The following is a 22,420-nucleotide window of genomic DNA, read 5'->3' as shown; positions in this document are numbered from 1 at the left end:
TGAAGCAAATTACTGATAAGAATTCAAAGGATAATGTCTTTAAAAATAGAAAAAAATGCAGAAATAGAAATATAACCATTTTATTTAGAAATATAGACATAAATAGGAGAAATTGAAATAAGTTACTCTGGGAATAGAAATGTATTTGAAAAAATAAAAATTAAATGAGAACATAGTTGACTAATGTATTTTTCAAATATTGAAAAAGCTTTGAAACAAGGGAGTTCTAGCAAATTCTAGGTCAACTAGAACACTCCATACGTTAAGAATTCTGATTAATGAAGATTTTGCATTGTTGCTAAGTTCTTTGAGTTACTGTTAAAGTTCAAGAGGTTTGTTGAATTATGACATAGTAACTATGAACTCCTTGAGGGCAGGGGTCATGTCTCTTTAGACTTTGTAGGCACTCAATAACTGTTGGGTGAATGGGTAAATGAATTTATTTACACATACACTATCTGTGGGTCAGGCAATTTAATATACTCATTTTATGTTTCAAAACATAAGAATCAGAGAGGCTAATTGGTGTGTCCCAGGTCTTACTGCTTAGACAGAGGCAGGACTAGGACTCAACCTAACGAAAAATATAATTTGAAAAGGTACATGCACCCCAATGTTCATAGCAGCACTATTTACAATAGGCAAGACATGGAAGCAACCTAAATGTCCATCGACAGATGAATGGATAAAGAAGTTGTGGCATATATATGCATGTATGTATATACACACACACACAGACACACTTACATACATACATACAATGGACTGTTACTCAACCATAAAAAAGAATGAAATAATGCCATTTGCAGCAATATGATGGACCTGGAGATTATCATACAGTGGAATTTCAGTGAACAAATGGAGAAGAGAAGAGTGCAATAGAATATTACCATTAAGCACACACCTCAGCAGTACTTGTTGCTGACAAGGTCCATCAACGGATGCTAAAATTAGTGGGAAAACCTTTGAGGAGAAACAAGATTTTCATGATTTCAAAGTATCTCCCTCAAGATATTTACTAACTGCAAAGGGAAAGATGGTAACTTTACAGGGGAGAAACCCACCAGGCATCTTCTTAACCAAGTGATCAAGTTCAACATCACCAATAAGAAGATGTTTTGTTATCATGAACTCCTTGATATGCACAGAGAAGGACATGTTGTTTTTTTTTTCCCTGTGGTATTTTTGCCAAAGATGCAAAAGTGAGATGCATGAGGGACAGTCAACAAAATAATTGGCCAGTACTCATGTCAGGGTCATGAAAGACAAGAGCAGACTGAGGAACTGTCACAAATCGGATGAGATTAAAGAGAAATAATAACTAATGCAGTATAGGATCCTGAAACAGAGAAAGAACATAAGTGGAAAACAGGTGAAATTTGAATAAGGACAGTAGTTTATTTAAAGCATTATACCATCATTTTCTAGGTTTGATAATTGTGCTATGGTTATGTAAGATATTACTGTTAGGTGAGGCTTGGTGATGGGCTTATGAGAATTCTCAACTATGCAACTCTTCTGTAAGTCTGATAAACTTAGTTCAAAATAAAATGGCAAAAACAATTTTAAAAAAATTTTTAAATACTTCCTGCCAGGGTGAGCTGTTGCTCCCAACCCCCTTGTACACCCGTGCCTGTAGTCCTGCTCAGAACTTTATTTTATTCTAAACCCGTGCCTGTAGTCCTGCTCAGAACTTTATTTTATTCTAAGTGTGATGGGAATCCTCTGGAGGTTTGAGAGGAGAGAAATGATGTGATTTTATTTTTATTTTTTGTTTGTTAAAAAAAAAATTTTTTTATTATAAGTGTGTTCAACAAAAAAAGTTTGGAGACTGTCAGATAGGGAATGGTATGAGGAAATTATTTTACTAAGAGGAAATCCAATGACTTTCTCTACTAAATGAGAAATTATGACACAAATAATTCCATGGTCTGAATGAGAAGGTGTGTGCTGAAACTGTGATGTGAGAGGATTTTAGTCAAGAATAAGCATGTCTGTATTTAGGCTTGTTCAGTCTGGAATTTGTTTCTTGGTGATTTGATTTAGGAAAAGTCTTATCAACAACGTAGTTTCTCAGAATCACTTTCAACTCTATGACATTATATTACTCCTTCCTCCCTTCTTAAATTTTCTTTTTTAAATTGTGTATAAAAATGGATTTGTTTAAAGGCATAAGCTTTGCTTAATCACTTTAGTGTCCTCGAAGTTGAACGTAATGTCAGCCACGAGGTTTCACACCGGCAGCCTGTGGACAGAATGTAGCCCATATGTTTTCTTTGGCCTGCCTGGTGCTTTCAAAGAGTTGAAGTCAACATTTTAAAGTCGGGGCTTTTATACAGTAATCCAGATTTCTGTTTTCTCATGAAAAATTGGATCTAGCAACACTGGGCCTATATTCATTCCCACATGGCAACAATCAAGTGGAGGTGAGTTGGGGCAGCCTCCCTTAGATGAGGTATGTCCTTTCCCGGCCCCCCCGAGGCCCACCCCATACTGTTCATTTATATTATACTTCATATGTTAGGCTTCTATTGTACCCTAGTCCCCGTAGATATTTCAGTTTGAGGCTTCTGCGTAGATCACGTACCTTCGTAACATCCTCTTTGCTTCACCTTTCCAGGAATCCCCCATCCCAGAAGACAAAGACCGCCGATTTGTCTTCTCTTATTTTCTAGCCACTGACATGATCAGTATCTTTGAGCCTCCTGTTCGCAATTCTGGTATCATTGGGGGCAAGTATCTTGGCAGAACTAAAGTTGTCAAGCCAGGCTCCTCGGTGGAAAACCCCATCTATTATGGCCCCAGTGACTTCTTCATTGGTGCTGTGATTGAGGGTAAGTCTCAGCACAGTTTAGGCTCTCTTTCTGGCCAAGTGAATGGGTTCTTCTTATTGGGAATTTAATTCAGTTAACCCTTGTAGGAAGCAGTTAGTCTGCAGTCCAGCTATACATGTGGTATAGTGTATAAATCTCCTTTACCAATTAAACTGTAAATTGGTTGCATTTGTTGGCTGTAGATGGAAACTCTGAGCTCCCTAAACACTGAGCAAACTAGTGCACATTAGTTTAGAGAGCAACTGAAAGTTCATTAGTCTAGGTCACATATACGTATCTGTGAATTTTTACTCTTGGTTGCCTGATAAGAACATAACCAGGCTAAGTGTATTTGTACCCTTTCCCCAGTGTTTGGCCACCGGTTCGTCATCCTTGATACAGACGACCATGTTCTGAAATACATGGAGAGCAATGCTGCCCAGTATTCACCAGAAGCCCTCCTGTCAATTCAGAACCGTGTTCGAAAGCAAGAAGCTCCTGCACCAGAATTGGACAAGTATGTTTGACCATCTAAGGTCCATTTTGGCTTTGGCACAATGAGATATTCAGGAAGCAGTTCTTAAAATGAGTGGATGATCACATTTTAGATTTTCAGATTTCCCTCACCAATGGAAGGTCTTAGACATACCTAGGTTACCTGGGTCCAGTATAATAACTAGTAACTTAGAACTTTTTCAACTTCATATATTTAGCAAATAATTATTGAGTGCCTTGTATGTATCAGACACTATCACTAGGCCTTTAGGCTTTTATCAGTAAACAAAATAGACCAGAAGTTGCTGCCCTCATGGAGTTGACCCTCTAAGCAGTGGGAGATAGCTAATAAACAGCACCAGTAAGTTAGTTATGCAGTGTGTTGGGTGATGAGTGCTGTAGGGAAGTGGAGCAAAACAAGGGTGATAAGGGTTCTGGAAGGTGGGGCTGGGTTGCAGTTGGTTGGGGGAGGTGGTCACACCTTGAGAAGGTGGCACTGAGCAGACACGTGAAGGTAAAGGAGTCAGCTGCGTGGACGTGTGGAGGAAGAGCTTTCCAGGAAGAGGGAGCAGTGAGTGCTAAGACCCTACGTATTAGCATACGTGGAGCACACAGGTAACACTGGCAAGAAGTAGGCCGGTGAGTGGCTGCAGTGGAGGAGTGAGGAAGAGGATCAGAAGCTGGAGTTAGGAAGTTAGCAAGGGGCCAGATTGTGTAGGACCTGCTAGGTCTCTGGAAGGATGTTGGCTTTTCTCTGAGTGAAAGCGAGAGCCACTGTGGGGCTTCTGAATAGAGGAGGGGCACAATTTGACATGTGTTTTAAAAGAAGGGGCTGTTGTGTTAAGAATAGATTCAGAGGGAGATTAGTTAGGAGAATGTGGCAGTGATCTAGGCAAGAGATGACGGTGCATGGACCAGGGTAGTATCAGTGAAGGTGGGGAGAAGTGGTCTGATCTGGGGTATATATATTTTTTTTTTTATAAATATGATTTATTAGCACGATCTTTACCCTTCATCTCTAGATTATACAAGGACAGTTTTTTTTTTTTTTTTTTTTTTTTTTTGCGGTATGCGGGCCTCTCACTGTTGTGGCCTCCCCCGTTGCGGAGCACAGGCTCCGGACGCGCAGGCTCAGCGGCCATGGCTCACGGGCCCAGCCGCTCCGCGGCATATGGGATCCTCCCAGACCGGGGCACGAACCCGTATCCCCTGCATCGGCAGGCGGACTCTCAACCACTTGCGCCACCAGGGAGGCCCTGGGGTATATTTTAAGGTAGAGCTAATAAGGATTCAGACAGATGATACAGGGGAGCTAAGAGAGAGAGTAGGTAAGGATGACTAAGGGTTTTGGCCTGAGCAACTGGAAAGGAGTTGGCACCAACTGAGATGGGGAAGAAGTCCATTGTGGGTAGAGGAGGGTTTTTTCTGGCAGGGCGGGGACAGGAGGGATACACTAGGGGGTTTTTTGTTTTGTTTTTTTTTTAATTTTTATTTAATTTTACTTATTTTTTTGGCTGCGTTGGGTCTTCATTGCTGCACACAGGCTTTCTCTAGTTGCGGCGTGCAGGCTTCTCGTTGCAGTGGTTTCTTTTGTTGCAGAGCATGGACTCTAGGTGCACGGGCTGCAGTAGTTGTGGCTTGCGGGCTCAGTAGTTGTGGCTCATGGGCTCTAGAGCACAGGCTCAGTCAGTAGTTGTGGCACACGAGCTTAGTTGCTCCACGGCATGTGAGATCTTCCCCGACCAGGGCTCCAAACCCGTGTCCCCTGCATTGGCAGGCGGATTCTTAACCACTGCGCCACCAGGGAAGTCCAATGTACTAGGTTTAAGATACCTATTAGATATTCAAGTAGAGAGATCAAATGGGCTGTTGGATATATAAATCTGGAGCTCAGGTGAGAGGTGTGGGGCTGTGGGAGTTGTGGGCATATAGATGATATTTTCAGCCATGAGACTGGGTGAAATCTCTCAGGTAGTCATTGTAGACAAAGAAGAGAGAATAGCTCCAAGGATTGCACTCTGGGGTTCTACAGCGCTAAGAGTTGGGAAGAGAAACTGAGCAGGACAACTAGTGAGGCAGGAAGAAAGCCAAGTGGGTGTGGTGTCCTGAATCCAGGCCGTCCCCTTTTGCACAGTAGTGCGGGACTGTAAACGTGACCATGCAAACAATCTCAGCACCAATGGGAAAATTTACTGCTGTTCTGCAACTTTAAAAAATTTTTGTCAAAACATGAAAAGCTCTGATGGTTATAAATGTATAGGGAAATGAAAAATAGTAAAATTGATTTTTATTTAGTGCACTGTAATTTAAGACATTGGCAACATTGAGAATTAAGAGTGTTTTATTTCTTTATAAAAAGCATATTAAGAGTAGTTGGAACAGTGCTTGCCTTCTTGTCACGTAACTTATGATACAGAGTGAACGTCTTTTCTGTGCCTCGGCAAATTGTCATGTTTCTTTCCAAGTTTGGATTGACTTCCAACATTTTATTATTTTTGCTTTCAGTGTTGCGAAATACATCCTAGAGTTCCTTTAATGAATGAAATATCTCAGAGTTCTTTTAATGTGAAGTTTTTTGTTTGCTGGCATCTGGGATATCTTCATCCTTTTTTTTCTTTTTTTGGCTACGTTGGGTCTTTGTTGCAGTGTGCAGGCTTCTCATTGCAGTGGCTTCTCTTGCTGCAGAGCACGGGCTCTAGGCGCACGGGCCTCAGTAGTTGTGGCTCGAGGGCTCTAGAGTGCAGGCTCAGTAGTTGTGGCGCACAGGCTTAGTTGCTCCAAGGCATGTGTCTTCATCCTTTTCGTTACAACCACTCCCCTCACTTATGTCAATAAGCCAGCCTTTGCTAGGGTCCTCTGCCTGCACATCGAGAGTCTCTTAAACCACAGCAGTGTCAGCATTCCCACGGTCAGCTAGTTCTTCTGTAACTCCGTTGTGTTTGACTTGAATTCTGCTTCTAGCTCTATCTCTTTTGGTTTCTTTGCCACACTCTCATCTTTGTTGACCAGTTCTCTCTTTCAGTTATCCATTTTTGTAAAATGTCACTTGAGTTTATCCTTTAGAGAAAAGGAGGCAACATAGCTACACACTTTGCTGTCTGTGTGTGACTTGAAAAACAGATGCCCGGTGATCAGTCACTGACAGACTTTCAAAGAAGTGGTATGATTGTCGCTGATCGTGATGCACATCTATTATTTATGTAATGATTCCTGGACTGAAAATCTGACAGTCAATTTGCACTTTAGGCAGTTACTCACAGTTACTAACTGAAATTTGAACTGTGTTGTTGAGGGACTGGGTTATTTGACCAAATGGTGGTAAGTGAAATTCATGCATATCTGAGCCTTGCAAAAACAAGAATTGCCTGCAAATCAAGGAAGACAGTGATTCATTGTGTCACATGGGGATTTGGCAATGTGTAGGGGACACTGGGGACCTCAGTGCAGACTGCCACTGGAATAGGAGGGGCGGGAGTGGGCTTAAGGGAATGGGAGGAGAGGAATTCGAGCTTGGAAGTATAGCCCCCTCTTGAGGAAGTTGGTGCAAAGGGGAACAGAGAAATGGGGGAGTAGCTGGCCGGCGAAGTGGGGTCAAGAGAAGGTATTGGTGTCTTAGAATAAGATAAAGAGAAATTCAACTTCTGGGTTAAGAAATCCATGCTATCCTTGTTTTGATCCTCACTTTACCCCTCACCTCTCTGATGGGTCAGAGAGGTGAATGAGAGAAGATGCTTGAAGGTGATATGAATACAAGGGTCATGCTCTAAGGAAATACAAATCCTGTATTTGAGTAATCATTGCTAAGAATAATGAAAAGGGATCCTGAGTACTTGTCAGGCCTGAGAACTTTTTATATCAAGTGTTAGTTACAGGATGATGAAATTTGGAGTTAAGCATCTTCTTTCTCTGAGCTAGAAGATTAAAACAGTGCACAAGTGGTTGGAGTATTGACTTCATCTGAAGTTCTTTTCGGGCTTGGATCTTCATTGCTGTACACTGAACTCAGACTTACAGATAACAGATTGCTCATAAGCCCACTCCTCTGCACAAACCCTCCCTGTGTGAAGAGCATAAACACCCGTGTGTTCGCATATCTTGTCCTTGTTCGGTTGACTTGCCCATCTGTGCTCTTCAGCTTCAAGAGGACCCTCCTCCCCTGCTCGATGATCCTTTTCATCCTCTCTTTTTCACTTCCAGCAATTTTTCCCATATAGGCATTTCCAGATATTCTCACTTTCTTTTCCATTTTCTTTAAGCCCCAAGTGCCTCCATATTCACTTTGCAGATGGTCTCAGACAGACCCAGTGATGCAGTGTGAGCTGCTTCTGTTCTCCTACTCTTCACCTTAGAGTGTTTCTTTACTTATCTCTTTACCTTCTTGTCACAGCTAAGTAGCTCCCACTTCTCCAAATTTAATTCTTTTGTGTCTGTCACTGCCTCCTCTCTGACTGCTCTCGTATCCAGACACTCTTCAGAAGTTGTTTCCTTGAGGTTACTGATTGTTTTCAAATCTAATGGTCTCTTGTCATTTATTCATCAATTCAGTGATATTGGCGCCTGTGCCATATGCCAGACTTTAATAAACATTTAGGCAGCCAGGTGAGGGAATAGGAGCTCATTGTCTAGGGCAGAGGTTGGCAGACTTTTTTGGAGAGAGCAGTAAATAATTCAGGTTTGTAGGCCATACCAGAATCTCTGTTGTAACTACTCAGCTGTGCGCCCGTGGGGGTGAAAGCAGCCATAGACAATGTGTAAATGAGTAGGTGTAGCTGTATTTTGATTAAACTTTATTTAGAAAAACAGGCTGCCAGCTGGCTTTGGCCTCTGGGCCAACCCCCTGGTCTAGCGTTGAGCCTTTTTGATCTACATATAATGTAAATTACTCTTTACCACCCCCTTTTTGAAACTCTTTCTTTTGAGTTCTAGAAAGTCAGAGTCTCTGATACTCCTCCTACTTCCCTGGAAGCTTGTTCTTTGTATCTTTTTCCTATTTCTGTCTACTAGGTTGGTGTTTCTCAAGGTTCTGGTTTTGGTCCTCCTGTTCTCTTTCTCTAAACCCTGGACGATCTCATCACATCGCAGAGTATCTGAATAAGTCGCCCTCCATCCTGACGTTCTCCTGATTCTGCTCCCAGATTCCTGTCTGCCTGCTCGATGGGTCTCCATGCCTCTGAGCCGCCAGCATCTCTCACTTCGTGCAGCTACCGATGAGACCACTGTTGTTGTCACCTTCCTGGCACACCTGCTGTTCCTTCATCCTCCTTCCTTCTTTCTGTTCATCTGTCTCATCAAGTGGCGATGACAGTGAGTTGTGATAATGTGTGTAAAGCACCAGCCTGGTGTCTGGCACACAGGAAGCAAGCAGTGAAAGTCAGCTCCCCTCTTTCTCTTGGTCACCTCAGGGCTCCATTTACCTTGATTTGAAACCTCCTCTTCTATTCTGCACCATATTCAATATGCTGCTAAGTTCTTTTATTTTATTCTACGATATCTCTTGCTTCTGACTTCTTTTCATTCGCACCACCATTTCCTAATTTAAAGCACTCAATCAGTTTGGAATTGCATTTATCTGAACTTAACAACAGCAGCAGTAACAACAGAAACCAATTTATATTAGCTTAACCCAGTGGGGTTTTATGTTTTCTTATGGAACGCAATGTCTGGAGGTCAGTGGTCCAGAGCTTTCCCAGCCCAACAGAGACCTGACTTCTCTCTCTCCTCAGATATTCTGAGCAAGTAGCCTTTGTCCTCATGCTTTTCTCTCTGTGGTTACAAGCGAATGTTCCATTTCCAGCATTGCATCTATATTCCAGGCAAGAAGAGGGGAAGGACAAAGGGGTAAGAGACTGAAAAGCCAATCTTGCCATGTCTTTCCTGTTTTTAAAGGGCTTATCCAGAAGCACCACCTAGCGACTTCTCCTTACATCTCATTGTCTGGGCTGTATCACTCGGCCGCTCCTGATGGCTGCTCCAAACAAAGTGAGGGCTCTGTTAGGAAAAAGGAGAGGGTGAATATTGGGCAGGTACCCACCAGTATTTGCTGAGGCACCCACAGTGCCTCCTGACTCATCTGCCCACCTCCACTCTCTTCCTTAATCCACTGCACACAGTGACCAGACCAGTCATCCTGGAACTTGGCTCCAAATTCATCCTACTCCTTCTCCTCTGCCAATTTTATTGAGGTATAATTGACAAAACCGTATATATTTAAAGTGTACAATGTGATGATTTGATATACGTATACATTGTGAAGTGATGATATCACAGTCAAGTCAGTTAACACATCCACCATCTCACATAGTTACCATTTATTCTTGTGGGTGAGTGGCGGGAATGCTTAAAATCTACACTCTTAGCAAATTTCAGGTATACAGTACTATATGGTCACAGTGCTGTGCCTTAGGTCCCCAGAACTTATTCACCTCATAACTGAGTTTGTACCCTTTGACCAACATCTCCTTTTCCCCCTACTCTCCGGCCCCTGGCAACCACCCTTCTACTCTCTGTTTTTATGAGTTCAGCATTTTTTAATATGTCTAAAATCACTAGTCATAATGTCCTTCAGGTTCATTTATGTTGTTGCAAGTGGCAGGACTTCTTTTTTACATCCATTCATCTCTCAAGGGACAGTTTGATTGTTTCCATATCTTGGCTATTGTGAATCATGCTACAAAGAACATGAGAGTGCAGATGTCTCTTTGGGATACTAATTTTGTTTCCTTCATATATATGTATATACACACCCAGAAGTGGGATTGCTGGAGCATATGGTAGCTCTATTTTTAATTGTTTGAGGAACCTCTTTACTGTTTTCCATAGTGGCTGCACCAATTCCCACCACTGTTGGGAATTGCTATCCTAAGAGGTGTGAGGTGATACCTCATTGTGGTTTTGATTTCCATTTCCCTGATGATTACTGATGTTGAGCATCTTTTTGTGTACCTATTGTCCATTTGTATGTCCTCTTTGGAAAAATGTCTCTTTAGTTCTGCCCATTTTTTAATCGAATTGTTTGGGTTTTTTGCTGTTGATACATGTGAATTCCTTATATATTTTAGATCTTAATGCCTTATCAGATATATGGTTTGTGCTATGGTTTGAATGTTTGTGTCCCCCCAGAATTCGTGTTGATGTCCTGATGTGATGCTATTAAGAGGTGGAGCCTTTGGGAGGTAATTAATGGCTTTATAAAGAAGGCCTCAGAAGCTGACTAGCCCCCTTCCACCTTTCAAGGACACAGTGAGAAAGCACTGGCCATGAATCAGGAAGAGAGCCCTCACTAGCCACCACATGGAATCTGTGGCACCATGATCTTGGACTTCTAGCCTCCAGAACTGTGATAAATACATTTCTGTTGTTTATAAGCGACCCAGTCTCTAGTTTTTTGTTACAGCAGCCCGAATGGATGAAGACAGTTTGCAAATATTTTCTCCCACTCTGTTGGTTATTTTGTTTTGTCGATTATTTCCTTTTCCGTGCAGAAGCTTTTTAGTTTGATGTAGTCCTACTTGTTTATTTTTGTTTTTTGTTGCCTGTGCTTTTGGTGTCATATCCAAAAAATCATTGCTGAGAATAGTGTCAAGGACCTTTTTTCCTGTTTCCTTCTAGGAGTTTTACAGTTTCGGGTCTTATGTTTAGGTCTTCAATGCATTTTGAGTTAATTTTTTTGAGTTGTATAAAATAGGGATGCAGTTTCATTCTTCCTTTTTTTTTTAAATAGATCTTTATTGGAGTAGAATTGCTTCACAATACTGTGTTAGTTTCTGTTGTACAACAAAGTTAATCAACCATATGCATACATATATCCCCATATCCCCTCCCTTTTGAGCCTCTATCCCACCCCTCTAGGTCGTCACAAAGCACCAAGCTGATCTCCCTGTGCTATGCTGCTGCTTCCCACTAGCTAACTGTTATATGTTGATGCTACTCTCACTTCGCGCCAGCTTCCCCCTCTGCCCGCCCCCGCCATGTCCTCAAGTCCATTCTCTGTGTCTGCGTCTTTATTCCTGCCCTGCCACTAGGTTCATCAGTACCACTTTTTTTTAGATTGCATATATATGCATTAGTATACAGTATTTGTTTTTCTCTTTCTGACTTACTTCACTCTGTGTGACAGACTCTAGGTCCATCCACCTCACTACAGTTAACTCAGTTTCGTTTCTTTTTATGGCTGAGTAATATTTCATTGTATATATGTGCCACATCTTCTTTATCCATTCATCTGTCGATGGACATTTAGGTTGCTTCCATATCCTGGCTATTGTAAACAGTGCTTCAATGAACAGTGTGGTACGTATGTCTCCTTTTTTTTTTTTTTTTTGCGGTATGTGGGCCTCTCACTGTTGTGGCCTCTCCCGTTGCGGAGCACAGGCTCCAGATGTGCAGGCTGAGCGGCCATGGCTCACGGGCCCAGCCGCTCCACAGCATGTGGGATCTTCCCGGACCGGGGCACGAACCCGTGTCCCCTGCATCGGCAGGCGGACTCTCAACCACTGCGCCACCAGGGAAGCCCCATACGTCTCTTTTTGAATTATGGTTTTCTCAGGGCATATGCCCAGTAGTGGGATTGCTGGGTCATATGGTAGTTCTACTTTAGTTTTTTAAGAAACCTCTGTACTGTTCTCCATAGTGGTTGTATCAATTTACATTCCCACCAGCAGTGCAGGAGGGTTCCCTTTTCACCACACCCCCTCCAGCATTTATTGTTCTAGATTTTTTGATAATGGCCGTTCTGACCGGTGTGAGGTGATACTTCATTGTAGTTTCAGTTTGCATTGCTCTAATAATTAGTGATGTTGAGCATCTTTTCATGTGCCTCTTGGCCATCTGTATATCATCTTTGGTGAAATGTCTATTTAGGTCTTCCACCCATTTTTTAATTGGATTTTTTTTTTATATTGAGCTCCATGTATATTTTAGAGATTAATCCTTTGTCCATTGTTTCATTTGCAAATATTTTCTCCCATTCTGAGGGTTGTCTTTTTGTCTTATATTTTCTTTTGCTGTGCAAAAGCTTTTAAGTTTCATTAGGTCCCATTTGTTTATTTTTGTTTTTATTTTCATTACTCTAGGAGGTGGGTCAAAAAAGATTTTGCTGTGGTTTATGTCATAGTGTTTTTCCAATGTTTTCCTCTAAGTTTTATAGTGTCTGATCTTACATTTAGGTCTTTAATCCATTTTGAGTTTATTTTTGTGTATGGTGTTAGGGATTGTTCTAATTTCATTCTTTTACATGTAGCTGTCCAGTTTTCCCAGCACCACTTATTGAAGAGGCTGTCTTTTCTCCATTGTATGTTCTTGCCTCTTTTGTCGTAAATTAGGTGACAATATGTGCGTGGGTCTATCTCCAGGCTTTCTATCCCGTACCATTGATCTATATTTCTGTTTTTGTGCCAGTACCATACTGTCTTGATCACTGTAGCTTTGTGGTATAGTCAGAAGTCGGGGAGCCTGATTCCTCCAGCTCCGTTTTTCTTTCTCAAGATTGCTTTGGCTATTCGGGGTCTTTTGTGTCTCCATACGAATTGGAAAATTTTTTGTTCTAATTCTGTGAAGAATGCCATTGGTAGTTTGATAGGGACTGCATAGAATCTGTAGATTGCTTTGGGTAGTATAGTCATTTTCACAATATTGATTCTTCCAATCCAAGAACATGGTATATTTCTCCATCTGTTTCTGTCATCTTTGATTTCTTTCATTAGTGTTTTATAGTTTTCTGAGTACAAGTCTTTCGTCTCTTTACGTAGGTTTATTCCTGGGTATTTTATTCTTTTTGTTGCAGTGGTAAATGGGATTGTCTCCTCAATTTCTCTTTCTGATTTTTCATTGTTAGTGTATAGGAGTGCCAGAGATTTCTGTGCGTTAATTTTGTATCCCACAGCCTTACCAAATTCATTGATTAGTTCTAGTAGTTTTCTGGTGGTATCTGTAGGATTTTCTATGTATCGTGTCATCTGCAAACAGTGACAGTTTTACTTCTTTTCCAATTTGTATTCCTTTTATTTCTTTTTCTCCTCTGATTGCTGTGGAAAGGGCTTCCAAAACTATCTTGAATAATAGTGGCGAGAGTGGACATCCTTGTCTTGTTCCTGATCTTAGTGGAAATGCTTTCAGTTTTTCATCATTGAGTATGATGTTTGCTGTGGGTTTGTCATATATGGGCTTTATTATGTTGAGGTAGGTTCCCTCTATGCCCATTTTCTGGAGAGTTTTTATCATAAATGGGTGTTGAATTTTGTCAAAAGCTTTTTCTGCATCTATTGAGATGATCATATGGTTTTTATTCCTTAATTTGTTAATATGGTGTATCACATTGATTGACTTACGTATACTGAAGAATCCTTGCATCCCTGGGATAAATCCCACTTGATCATGTATGATCCTTTTAATATGTTGTTGGATTCTGTTAGCTAGTATTTTGTTCAGGATTTTTGCATCTATGTTCATCAGTGATACTGGTTTGTAATATTCTTTTTTTGTGATATCTTTTTCTGGTTTTGGCATCAGGATGATGGTGGCTTCATAGAATGAATTTGGGAGTGTTCCTCCCTCTGCAATTTTTTGGAAGAGTTTGATAAGGATCAGTGTTAGCTCTTCTCTAAATGTTTGATAGAATTCGCTTGTGAAGCCATCTTTTGTTTGTTGGATGATTTTTAATTACAGTTTCAATTTCATTACTTGTAATATGTCTGTTTATATTTTCTAATTCTTCCTGGTTCAGTCTTGGAAAATTGTACTTTTCCAAGAATTTGTCCATTTTTTCATGGTTGTCCATTTTATTGGCATATAGTTGTTTGTAGTAGTCTCTTATAATCCTTTGTATTTCTGCAGTGTCAGTTGTGATTTCTCCTTTTTCATTTCTAATTTTATTGATTTGTGTCCTCTCTTTTTTTCTTGATGAGTCTGGCTAAGGGTTTATCAATTTTATCCTCTCAAAGAACCAGCTTTTAGTTTTACTGATCTTTGCTATTGTTTTCTTCGTTTCTATTTCATTTATTTCTGCTCTGATCTTTATGATTTCTTTCCTTCTACTGACTTTGGGTTTTCTTTGTTCTTCTTTCTGTAGTCGCTTTAGGTGTAGGGTTAGATTGTTTGAGATTTTTCTTGTTTCTTGAGGTGAGATTGAATTACTATAAACTTCCCTCTTAGAACTGCTTTTGCTGCATCCCATAGGTTTTGGGTTGTCGTGTTTTCATTGTCATTTGTTTCTGTCTATTTTTAAATTTCTTCTTTGATTTCTTCAGTGATCTCTTGGTTATTTAGTAGTGCACTGTTTAGCCTCCATGTATTTGTGTTTTTACAGTTTTTTTTCCTGTAATTGATTCCCAGTCTCATAGCGTTGTGGTCAGAAAAGATGCTTGATATGATTTCAATTTTCTTAAATTTTCTGAGGCTTGATTTGTGACCCAAGATGTGATCTATCCTGGAGAATCTTCCATGTGCACTTGAAAAGAAAGTGTATTCTGCTACTTTCAGGCGGAATGTTCTTATAAATATCAGTTAAACCTATCTGGTCTGTTGTGTCATTTAAAGCTTGTGTTTCCTTTTTTATTTTCTGTTTGATCTGTCCTTTGGTGTGAGTGGGGTGTTAAAGTCCCCTACTATTATTGTGTTACTGTCGATTTCCCCTTTCATGGTTGTTAGCATTTGCCTTAGGTATTGGGGTGTTCCTATGTTGGGTGCATAAACATTTACAATCTTCTACTTGGATTGATCCCTTGATCATTATGTACTGTCCTTCCTTATCTTTTGTAACAGTCTTTATTTTAAAGTCTATTTTATCTGATACGAGTACTGCTACTCCAGCTTTCTTATGATTTCCATTTGCATGGAGTATCTTTTTCCATCCCTTCATTTTCAGTCTGTATGTGTCCCTAGGTCTGAAGTGGGTGTCTTGTAGACAGCATATATATGGGCCTGTTTTTGTATCCATTCAGCCAGTCTGTGTCTTCTGGTTGGGGCATTTAATCCATTTACATTCAGGCTTATTATCGATATGTATGTTCCTGTCACCATTTTCTTAATTGTTTTTGGTTTGTTTTTGTGGGTCTTTTTCTTCTCTTGTGTTTCCTGCCTAGAGAAGTTTCTTTAGCATTTGTTGTAAAGCTGATTTGGTAGTGCTGAATTCTCTTAGCTTCTGCTTGTCTGAAAAGCTTTTGATTTTTCCATCGAATCTGAATGAGATCCTTGCTGGGTAGAGTAATCTTGGTTGTAGGTTTTTCTCTTTCATCACTTTAAGTATATCCTGCCACTCCCTTCTGGCCTGCAGAGTTTCTGCTGAAAAATCAGCTGATAGCCTTATGGGGATTCCTTTGTATGTTACTTTTTGTTTTTCCCTCACTGTTTTTAATATTTTTTCTTTGAATTTAATTTTTGTTATTTTGATTAATATGTGTCTTGGTGTGTTTCTCCTAGGGTTTATCCTGAATGGGACTCTCTGTGCTTCTTGGATTTGGGTGACTGTTTCCTTTCCCATGTTAGGGAAGTTTTCAACTGTAATCTCTTCATATATTTTCTCAGACACTTTCTTTTTCTCCTCTTCTTCTGGGACCCCTATACTTTGAATGTTGCTGCATTTATTGTTGTCCCAGAGGTCTCTGAGATTGTCTTCTTTTCATTCTTTTTTTGTTTATTCTGCTCCTCAGCAGTTATTTCCACCATTTTGTCTTCCAGCTTACTTATTCGTTCTTTTGCCTCGGTTATTGTTACTGATTCCTTCTAGTGTATTTTTCATTTCAGTTATTGTGTTGTTCATCTCTGTTTCTTCTTTAGTTCTTCTAGATCTTTGTTAAACATTTCTTGTATTTTCTCAATCCGTGCCTCCATTATATTTCCGAGATTCTGGATCGCGTTTACTATCATTACTCTGAATTCTTTTTCAGGTAGATTGCCTATTTCCTCTTCATTTATTTGGTCTTGTAGGTTTTTACCTTGCTCCTTCATCTGTGACATATTTTTTTGTCATCTCATTTTTTTTTATGTGTGGGATTGTGTTCCTGTCTTACTGGTTGTTTGGCCTGTGGCTTCCAACACTGGAGTTTGTAGGCTGTTGGGTAGAGCTGGGTCTTAGTGCCAAGATGAGGACCTCTGGGAGACCTCACTCCGATGAGTATTCCCTGGGGTCTGAGGTTCTCTGTTAGTCCAGTGGTTCGGACTCAGAGCTCCCACCACAGGAGCTTCGGCCTGAACCCCGGCTCATGATCCAAAATCCCACAAGCCGCGCGGGGTGGCAAACAAAAGAAAGGAGAACAATAACAAAGTAAAAAATATAATTAGACTAGGAAACTAACAGATATGTTAGAAAGAATATAAAAATAAAAATATAGATGAAACAACAACCAGAAAATAAAACAGAACCACAATAGTGAAAAAGAGGAGGATAAAAAATTTTTTAAAAAGGTGGAAAAGACCTTGCTGTGGAGGGCGGGGCCTAAGCAGGGGTGGGGTTTGGGTGGTGGGCAGGGCCTATGCTTAGGACCCACAGGGCTGGAAAAGGTCCTGGAGGCTGTTGGGGGTGGAGCTTAGGCTCAACAGAGGGGGCCCAGGTGTCCCTCCTGCCTCCAGTCTCAGAGGGCGGGGGACCCCACCTGGGAGCCCAGCAGGCTTCCTGGGCTCGAGTGGGTGGGGCAGACACCCACCAGTCCTGGAGGGCCCCTCCCACCTGCCTCTCTTGTTCTCCCCCTACACCCCCAGGGCCACCTCGGCCTGCAGGGGTCCTCTGAGGGCGTAGGACCTGGCCTGAGAGTCGGGCAGACTTCCTTGGCCAATTGGGTAGGGGAAATGCTGGGCGCGCTATCCCCGATCCGAGCCCCTGAGGGTCCCTCCAGGCGTGCGAACCCCTCCCCCTTCTCAGCCGCCCCTCAGGGGCTCTGGTCCTGTCTGGCCTCCACTTCTCCTCCCTACTCAGTCCCCTGACGTCCTACCAGTTCGCTTGGGGGTTCTTCCTGTCTCCTTGGGCATCAGGGTCCCCCACCAGCATCCAGCAGGCACCCTAGTTGTGGGGAGACAGGAACTCTGTGTCTTCCCACACCGCCATCTTGACTCCGCCCCCAGTTTCATTCTTTTGCATGTGGATATCCAGTTCTCCCAGCACCATTTACTGAAGTCTATCCTTTCTCCACTGTGTATTCTTGGCACCCTTGTTAAAGATTAGTTGATCATATATGTGTGGGCTTATTTCTGGGCTCTCTGTTCTATTCCTTTGGTCTATGTGTCTGTTTTTATAGCAGTTCCATACTGATTTGATTACTATAGCTTTGTAATACAGTTGGAAATCAGGAAGTGTGATGCCTCCAGCTTTGTTCTTCTTTCTCAATATTGCTTTGGCTATTTGGGTTTTTATTTTGTTTTTTGTAGTTCCATACAAATTGTAGGATTTTTTTTCTATTTCTATGAAAAATGCCATTGGAATTTTGGTGGGGATTGCATTGAATCTATAGATGGCTTTGCATAGTATGAACATTTTAACAGTGTTAATTCTTCCAATTCAAGAACACAGAATATCTTTCCATTTGCCTTCTTCAGTTTCTTTGATCAATGTCTTACAGTTTTCAGTGTATGGGCCTTTCACCTCCTTGGTTAAATTTATTACTAAGTAATTTTTAAAAAGCTATTGTAAATGAAATTGTTTTCTTAATTTTTCTTTTGATAGTTCATTGTTAGTATATAGAAAAGCAACTAATCTTTAAATAAATTTTATTTATTTTATTTTGGGCTGCATTGGGTCTTTGTTGCTGCGCACGGGCTTTCTCTAGTTGCAGCGAGTGGGGGCTACTCTGTTGCGGTGCACGGGCTTTTCATTGCAGTGGCTTCTCTTGTTGCAGAGCATGGGCTCTAAGTGCACGGGCTCCAGTAGTTGTGGCACACAGGCTCAGTAGTTGTGGCTCGCGGGCTCTAGAGTGCAGGCTCAGTAGTTGTGGCGCACAGGCTTTGTGGCTCTGCGGCATGTGGGATCCTCCCGGACCAGGGCTCGAACCCATGTCCCCTGCACTGGCAGGTGGATTCCTAACCACTGCGCCACCAGGGAAGTTCAAAAGCAACTAATTTTTGTATGTTGGTTTTGTATACTGAATTTGTTGATTACTTCTAACAGTTTTTTGGTAGTCTGTAACATTTTCTAAAGACTAATATATGGTATTAAGATCATGTCATCTGGAAACAGAAAGTTTTACTTCCTCCTTTCCTGTTTGGATGCCTTTCATTTCTTTTTCTTGCCTAATTTCTCTGGCTAGGTCTGTGTTGAATAGAAGTGGCAAGAGTAGGTATCTTTGTCTTGTTCCTGATCTTACAGAGTGGGCAGCATTGTCTTGTTCACTACTGGGTATGAAGTTAGCTGGGGGCTTGTCATGTGTGGCCTTTATAACGTTGAGGTACATTCTTTCTATACCTAATTTGTTGAGAGTTTTCATCATGAAAGGATGTTGAATTTTGTCAGATGCTTTTTCTGTATTTATTGAGATGGTCATACAATTTTTATTCTTCATTCTGTTAATGTGGTGTATTGATTTGTATATGTTGAATCATCTTTGCATAGTAAGGATAAATCCCACTTCATCATGATGTACGATCCTTTTAATGTGCTGTTGAATTCACTATGCTAGTGTTTTGTTGAGGACTTTTGTGTTCACCAGGGATATTGGTCTGTAATTTTCTTTTCTTGTAGTGTCCTTGTTTGGTGTTGATGTCAAAGTAGTGCTGGCCTTGTATGAATTTGGGAGTGTTTCCTCCTCTTCAGTTTTTTGGAGGAGTTTGAGAAGGATTGGTATTAATTCTTTAAATATTTGGTACAATTCACCATGAAACTACCTGGTCCTGGGCTTTTCTTGGGAAACTTTTGACTACTGATTAAATCTCCTTACTTGTTATCGGTCTGTTCAGATTTTCTATTTCTTCATGATTCAGGCTTGGTAGGTTGTATGTTTCCAGGAATTTATCCATTTCTTCCAGGTTATCCAATCTGTTGATGTGTAATTGTTCATAGTAGTCTCTTCCTACCCTTTGTATTTCTGTGGTATTAGTTGTAATGTCTCCTCTCATTTCTGATTTTAAGTCTTTTCTCTTTTTTAAAAAATTGGTCAAGCTAAAAGTTTGTCAGTTTTGTTTATCTTTTTTTAAAAAACAGCTCTTAGTTTCACTGATGTTTTCTATAATTTTTCTAGTCTCTCTTTCCTTTATTTCTGCTCTGATCTTTATTATTTCCTTTCTTCTGCTAACTTCAGGCTTAGTTTTTTTCTTTTTCTAGTTCCTTGAGGTATAAACTAGGTTGTTTATGTGAGATCTTTCTTTTTTCTATTTTGCCTGTGCCATGCAGCTTGCAGGATCTTCGGTCCCCCACCAGGGATTGAACCCAGGCCACAGCAGTGAAAGCACCAAGTCCTAACCACTGGTCCGCCAGGGAACTCCCTCTTTTTTCTTAATGTAGGCATTTATTACTGTGAACTTCCCTTTTAGAACTGCTTTTGCTGCATCCCATAAATTTTGGTGTGTAGTACAGGGGACCCTTGAACAACACAGGTTTGAACTGTGTCATCTACTTATATGCACATTTTTTTCAGTAAATATGTATTATACTACTACACAATCCTTAATGCGTTGAATCTGCAGATACAGTCAGCCCTCCAAATATGTGGTTGTTCCGTAAGTTATATGCAGATTTTTGACTGTGCGAAGGGTTGATGCCCCTAAACGCTGCTTTGTTCAAGGGTCAACTGTATTTCCATTTTTGCTTCTAGATATTTTGTTTCCCTTTTGATCCTCTTTGATTTCTTCATCATACTACTATTTTTTTAAATATTTATTCGGCTGCATCAGGTCTTAGTTGCCCCACAGCATGTGGGATCTTAGTTCCCTGACCAGGGATCGAACCTGCATCCCCTGCATTGAAAGGCGGATTCTTAACCACTGGACCACCAGGGAAGTCCCCATCATACTACCTTTAAGTCTGTTTCTAAAGCATTTATTTTTAGATTCTGTAACATAGATGATGACAATCATGCGACTCCCACAGACACCAGACTTGGGGGTGGTAGTGGTGGTAGATTTGGCTCTTTGCAGGGATTTGATAGACGGCAGCAGGGGAGGCTGAGCCTAGTCAGGGCTCCTGACGTGAGCTCAGCCATCTGCCAGCCCCTGCAGGCAAGTGCTCAGTTACTGATCAGCTCAGCATCAGAGCTGTTTGTCATCAGATGCTTCCCCGACTTCACCAAGTGAGAACTTTGGTCACTGAGGTAAGACCATTCGAGAATAAACACCACATCCATCCATCTCCTCTCTCCACAGCCAGCAAATGGAAGAGGACCCAGGCGTGCAGGAACTGGAGGCCCTGATAGACACGATCCAGAAGCAAGGGAAAGATCACCCGTGCAGGGACAACATCCGCAAGATGTTTCAAATTTATGACAAGGAAGCTTCAGGACATGTGGACAGGGAGACGTTCTTTAAAATCTGTGACTCTTTTCACCTCCCAGTTGATGATTCCTTGGTTAAGGAGGTGAGTAGGAGTTCCTCTTCGGGGTTGATTGCAGAGGCTGGGCACTGCTCACTCGTTCCCAAAGGCGGTTGCATTTGTATTTTGTTTTAACTGGGGAAGACTTGGGGTGTTCAGATCTGCTGTTTGGTCCTGATTATTGCATTTGCCCTCGACTCTAGCATCGGCATCCTTTCCTAACTGCTGCTGTAGGGCATCTCTTTAAGTGGGCAGGGGCCAGACAGCACAGAGCGGCCAGTGAGCCATGTCAGGGCTAAAGGAGGGTGGCTGCCAAGGGCAGATTGAAAAGCTGGACTGAGCAGGATGGTGGGAGCCTTTGACACCTTCACAGCCTACGTTAGCCCATCAGTAGGGCTGGCGTGGGAGAGGGCGTGACCGCTGCCCTGGACAGCAGCATCCGCCAGTAGGGGTCCATGGTCAGCTGCCAGTGGAGGGATGACATGGACGATCTCCTCCGAGAGTGTCCATGAGGGAGCTGAAGAGGGCATTTCATACCTCTTTTTCATTATAAACCCCTTTGACCAGGGATCCCTTAGAAGTCGGGACAAACTTTCTCCCACAGTTGCCAACGACGGTGGCTAATGTTATTGAGACATTCTCACTGATCAAGAACATTGTGATGTTGTGGTCCTTCTTAATGATACGTTAGCAAAAAGGGATGTTTGGAAGTTAGGACTCATTTAGGGAAGCCTTCTGTTTGGAGCCAGTGTGACTAGGTTGGAGACGAGGGTTTTTCAGACGGGAACATTAGCAAGGAGTGAGGGAGGCAGGTAGAAGGATAACGGTTCAAGTGGGCCAAACGCCCATCTAGCTTCCCAAGTCTCAGGCTGACAGCACACCCAGCCTTCGATTTCTAAGTCATTTGTGCTATCTGCGACCTGACCTGGGAGAGAGGAGCTGCAGTCAGGGGAGGTGGGACAGGGAGAGCAGGGGCGGGATGGATTTGCACACGTCCTTAAAGTAGCCACAGCAGATCAGTGTGCTTACTGCCACTCACAGGTGTTTCAGGGGACTTGGTTTGAGCAGTGACATGACTAGATTTTTCTGTTAGGCTGTGATAGCAGCAACCTGCTATTCTAAGTCTTACTCTGTGCTGACTGGATGGACAAAGTCTTGTAATTGAATATAAGAACAAAAATGCTTTGGAAGTGACAGTGCTCTTATAAATGTTCAACCTGAAACCTTGGGCAGGCCATTTACTCCATCTGAGCTTTGATTTCGTGAAGATGGGGATACTCTGACCTACCTTCCCAGTTTACAGGATCATTTCAGAATCAGCCGAGGGTATAAAAAGCCTGAGCTGGTTTACAAAGGCAGGGGACAGGCACTAAAGAGCGCGCTGCAGCTGAGCGGAAAGCAGCCCATCTGTCTCTCACGGGCTCCCCTTCTCTCGCCCGCAGCTCATCAGGATGTGCTCTCACGGAGAAGACAAGGTTGACTACTGTAACTTCGTCCGTGCTTTCTCCAGCTGACCTGCTGAGGACAGAGCGCAGCACAGTATTTTGAGGTTGGGCCTACGTATACCTGTACTCTTCATAGAGGTATTTACAGAGCTCTTGAAATTATATCTCCTTTTTGGTTCTTTTACCACTGAAGTCTAAATTAAATTGGATCTTGTAGGAGCTAA

General features: G+C 41.8%; 1 protein-coding gene across 2 annotated transcripts in view; it reads left to right on the top strand.

Annotated features, from left to right (window-relative positions):
* EFHC1 (EF-hand domain containing 1) overlaps positions 1-22,420 on the top strand; it is a 67,785-nt gene extending 45,365 nt beyond the window's left edge. For both annotated transcript variants that reach the window (XM_060110895.1, XM_060110894.1), the window contains 4 exons: positions 2,621-2,834; positions 3,183-3,330; positions 20,586-20,796; positions 22,194-22,420. In XM_060110895.1, the coding sequence (XP_059966878.1) occupies positions 2,621-2,834; positions 3,183-3,330; positions 20,586-20,796; positions 22,194-22,265 (645 nt within the window). In that variant the 3' untranslated portion in view covers positions 22,266-22,420. The remainder of the gene's footprint in view (positions 1-2,620; positions 2,835-3,182; positions 3,331-20,585; positions 20,797-22,193) is intronic.

This window comes from Mesoplodon densirostris, chromosome 10 (genome assembly GCF_025265405.1).
Source record: "Mesoplodon densirostris isolate mMesDen1 chromosome 10, mMesDen1 primary haplotype, whole genome shotgun sequence".
Classification (NCBI taxonomy): domain Eukaryota; kingdom Metazoa; phylum Chordata; class Mammalia; order Artiodactyla; family Ziphiidae; genus Mesoplodon; species Mesoplodon densirostris.
The sequence above is the reverse complement of the archived record's forward strand: the minus strand, read 5'-3'. Positions and strand labels throughout refer to the sequence as shown.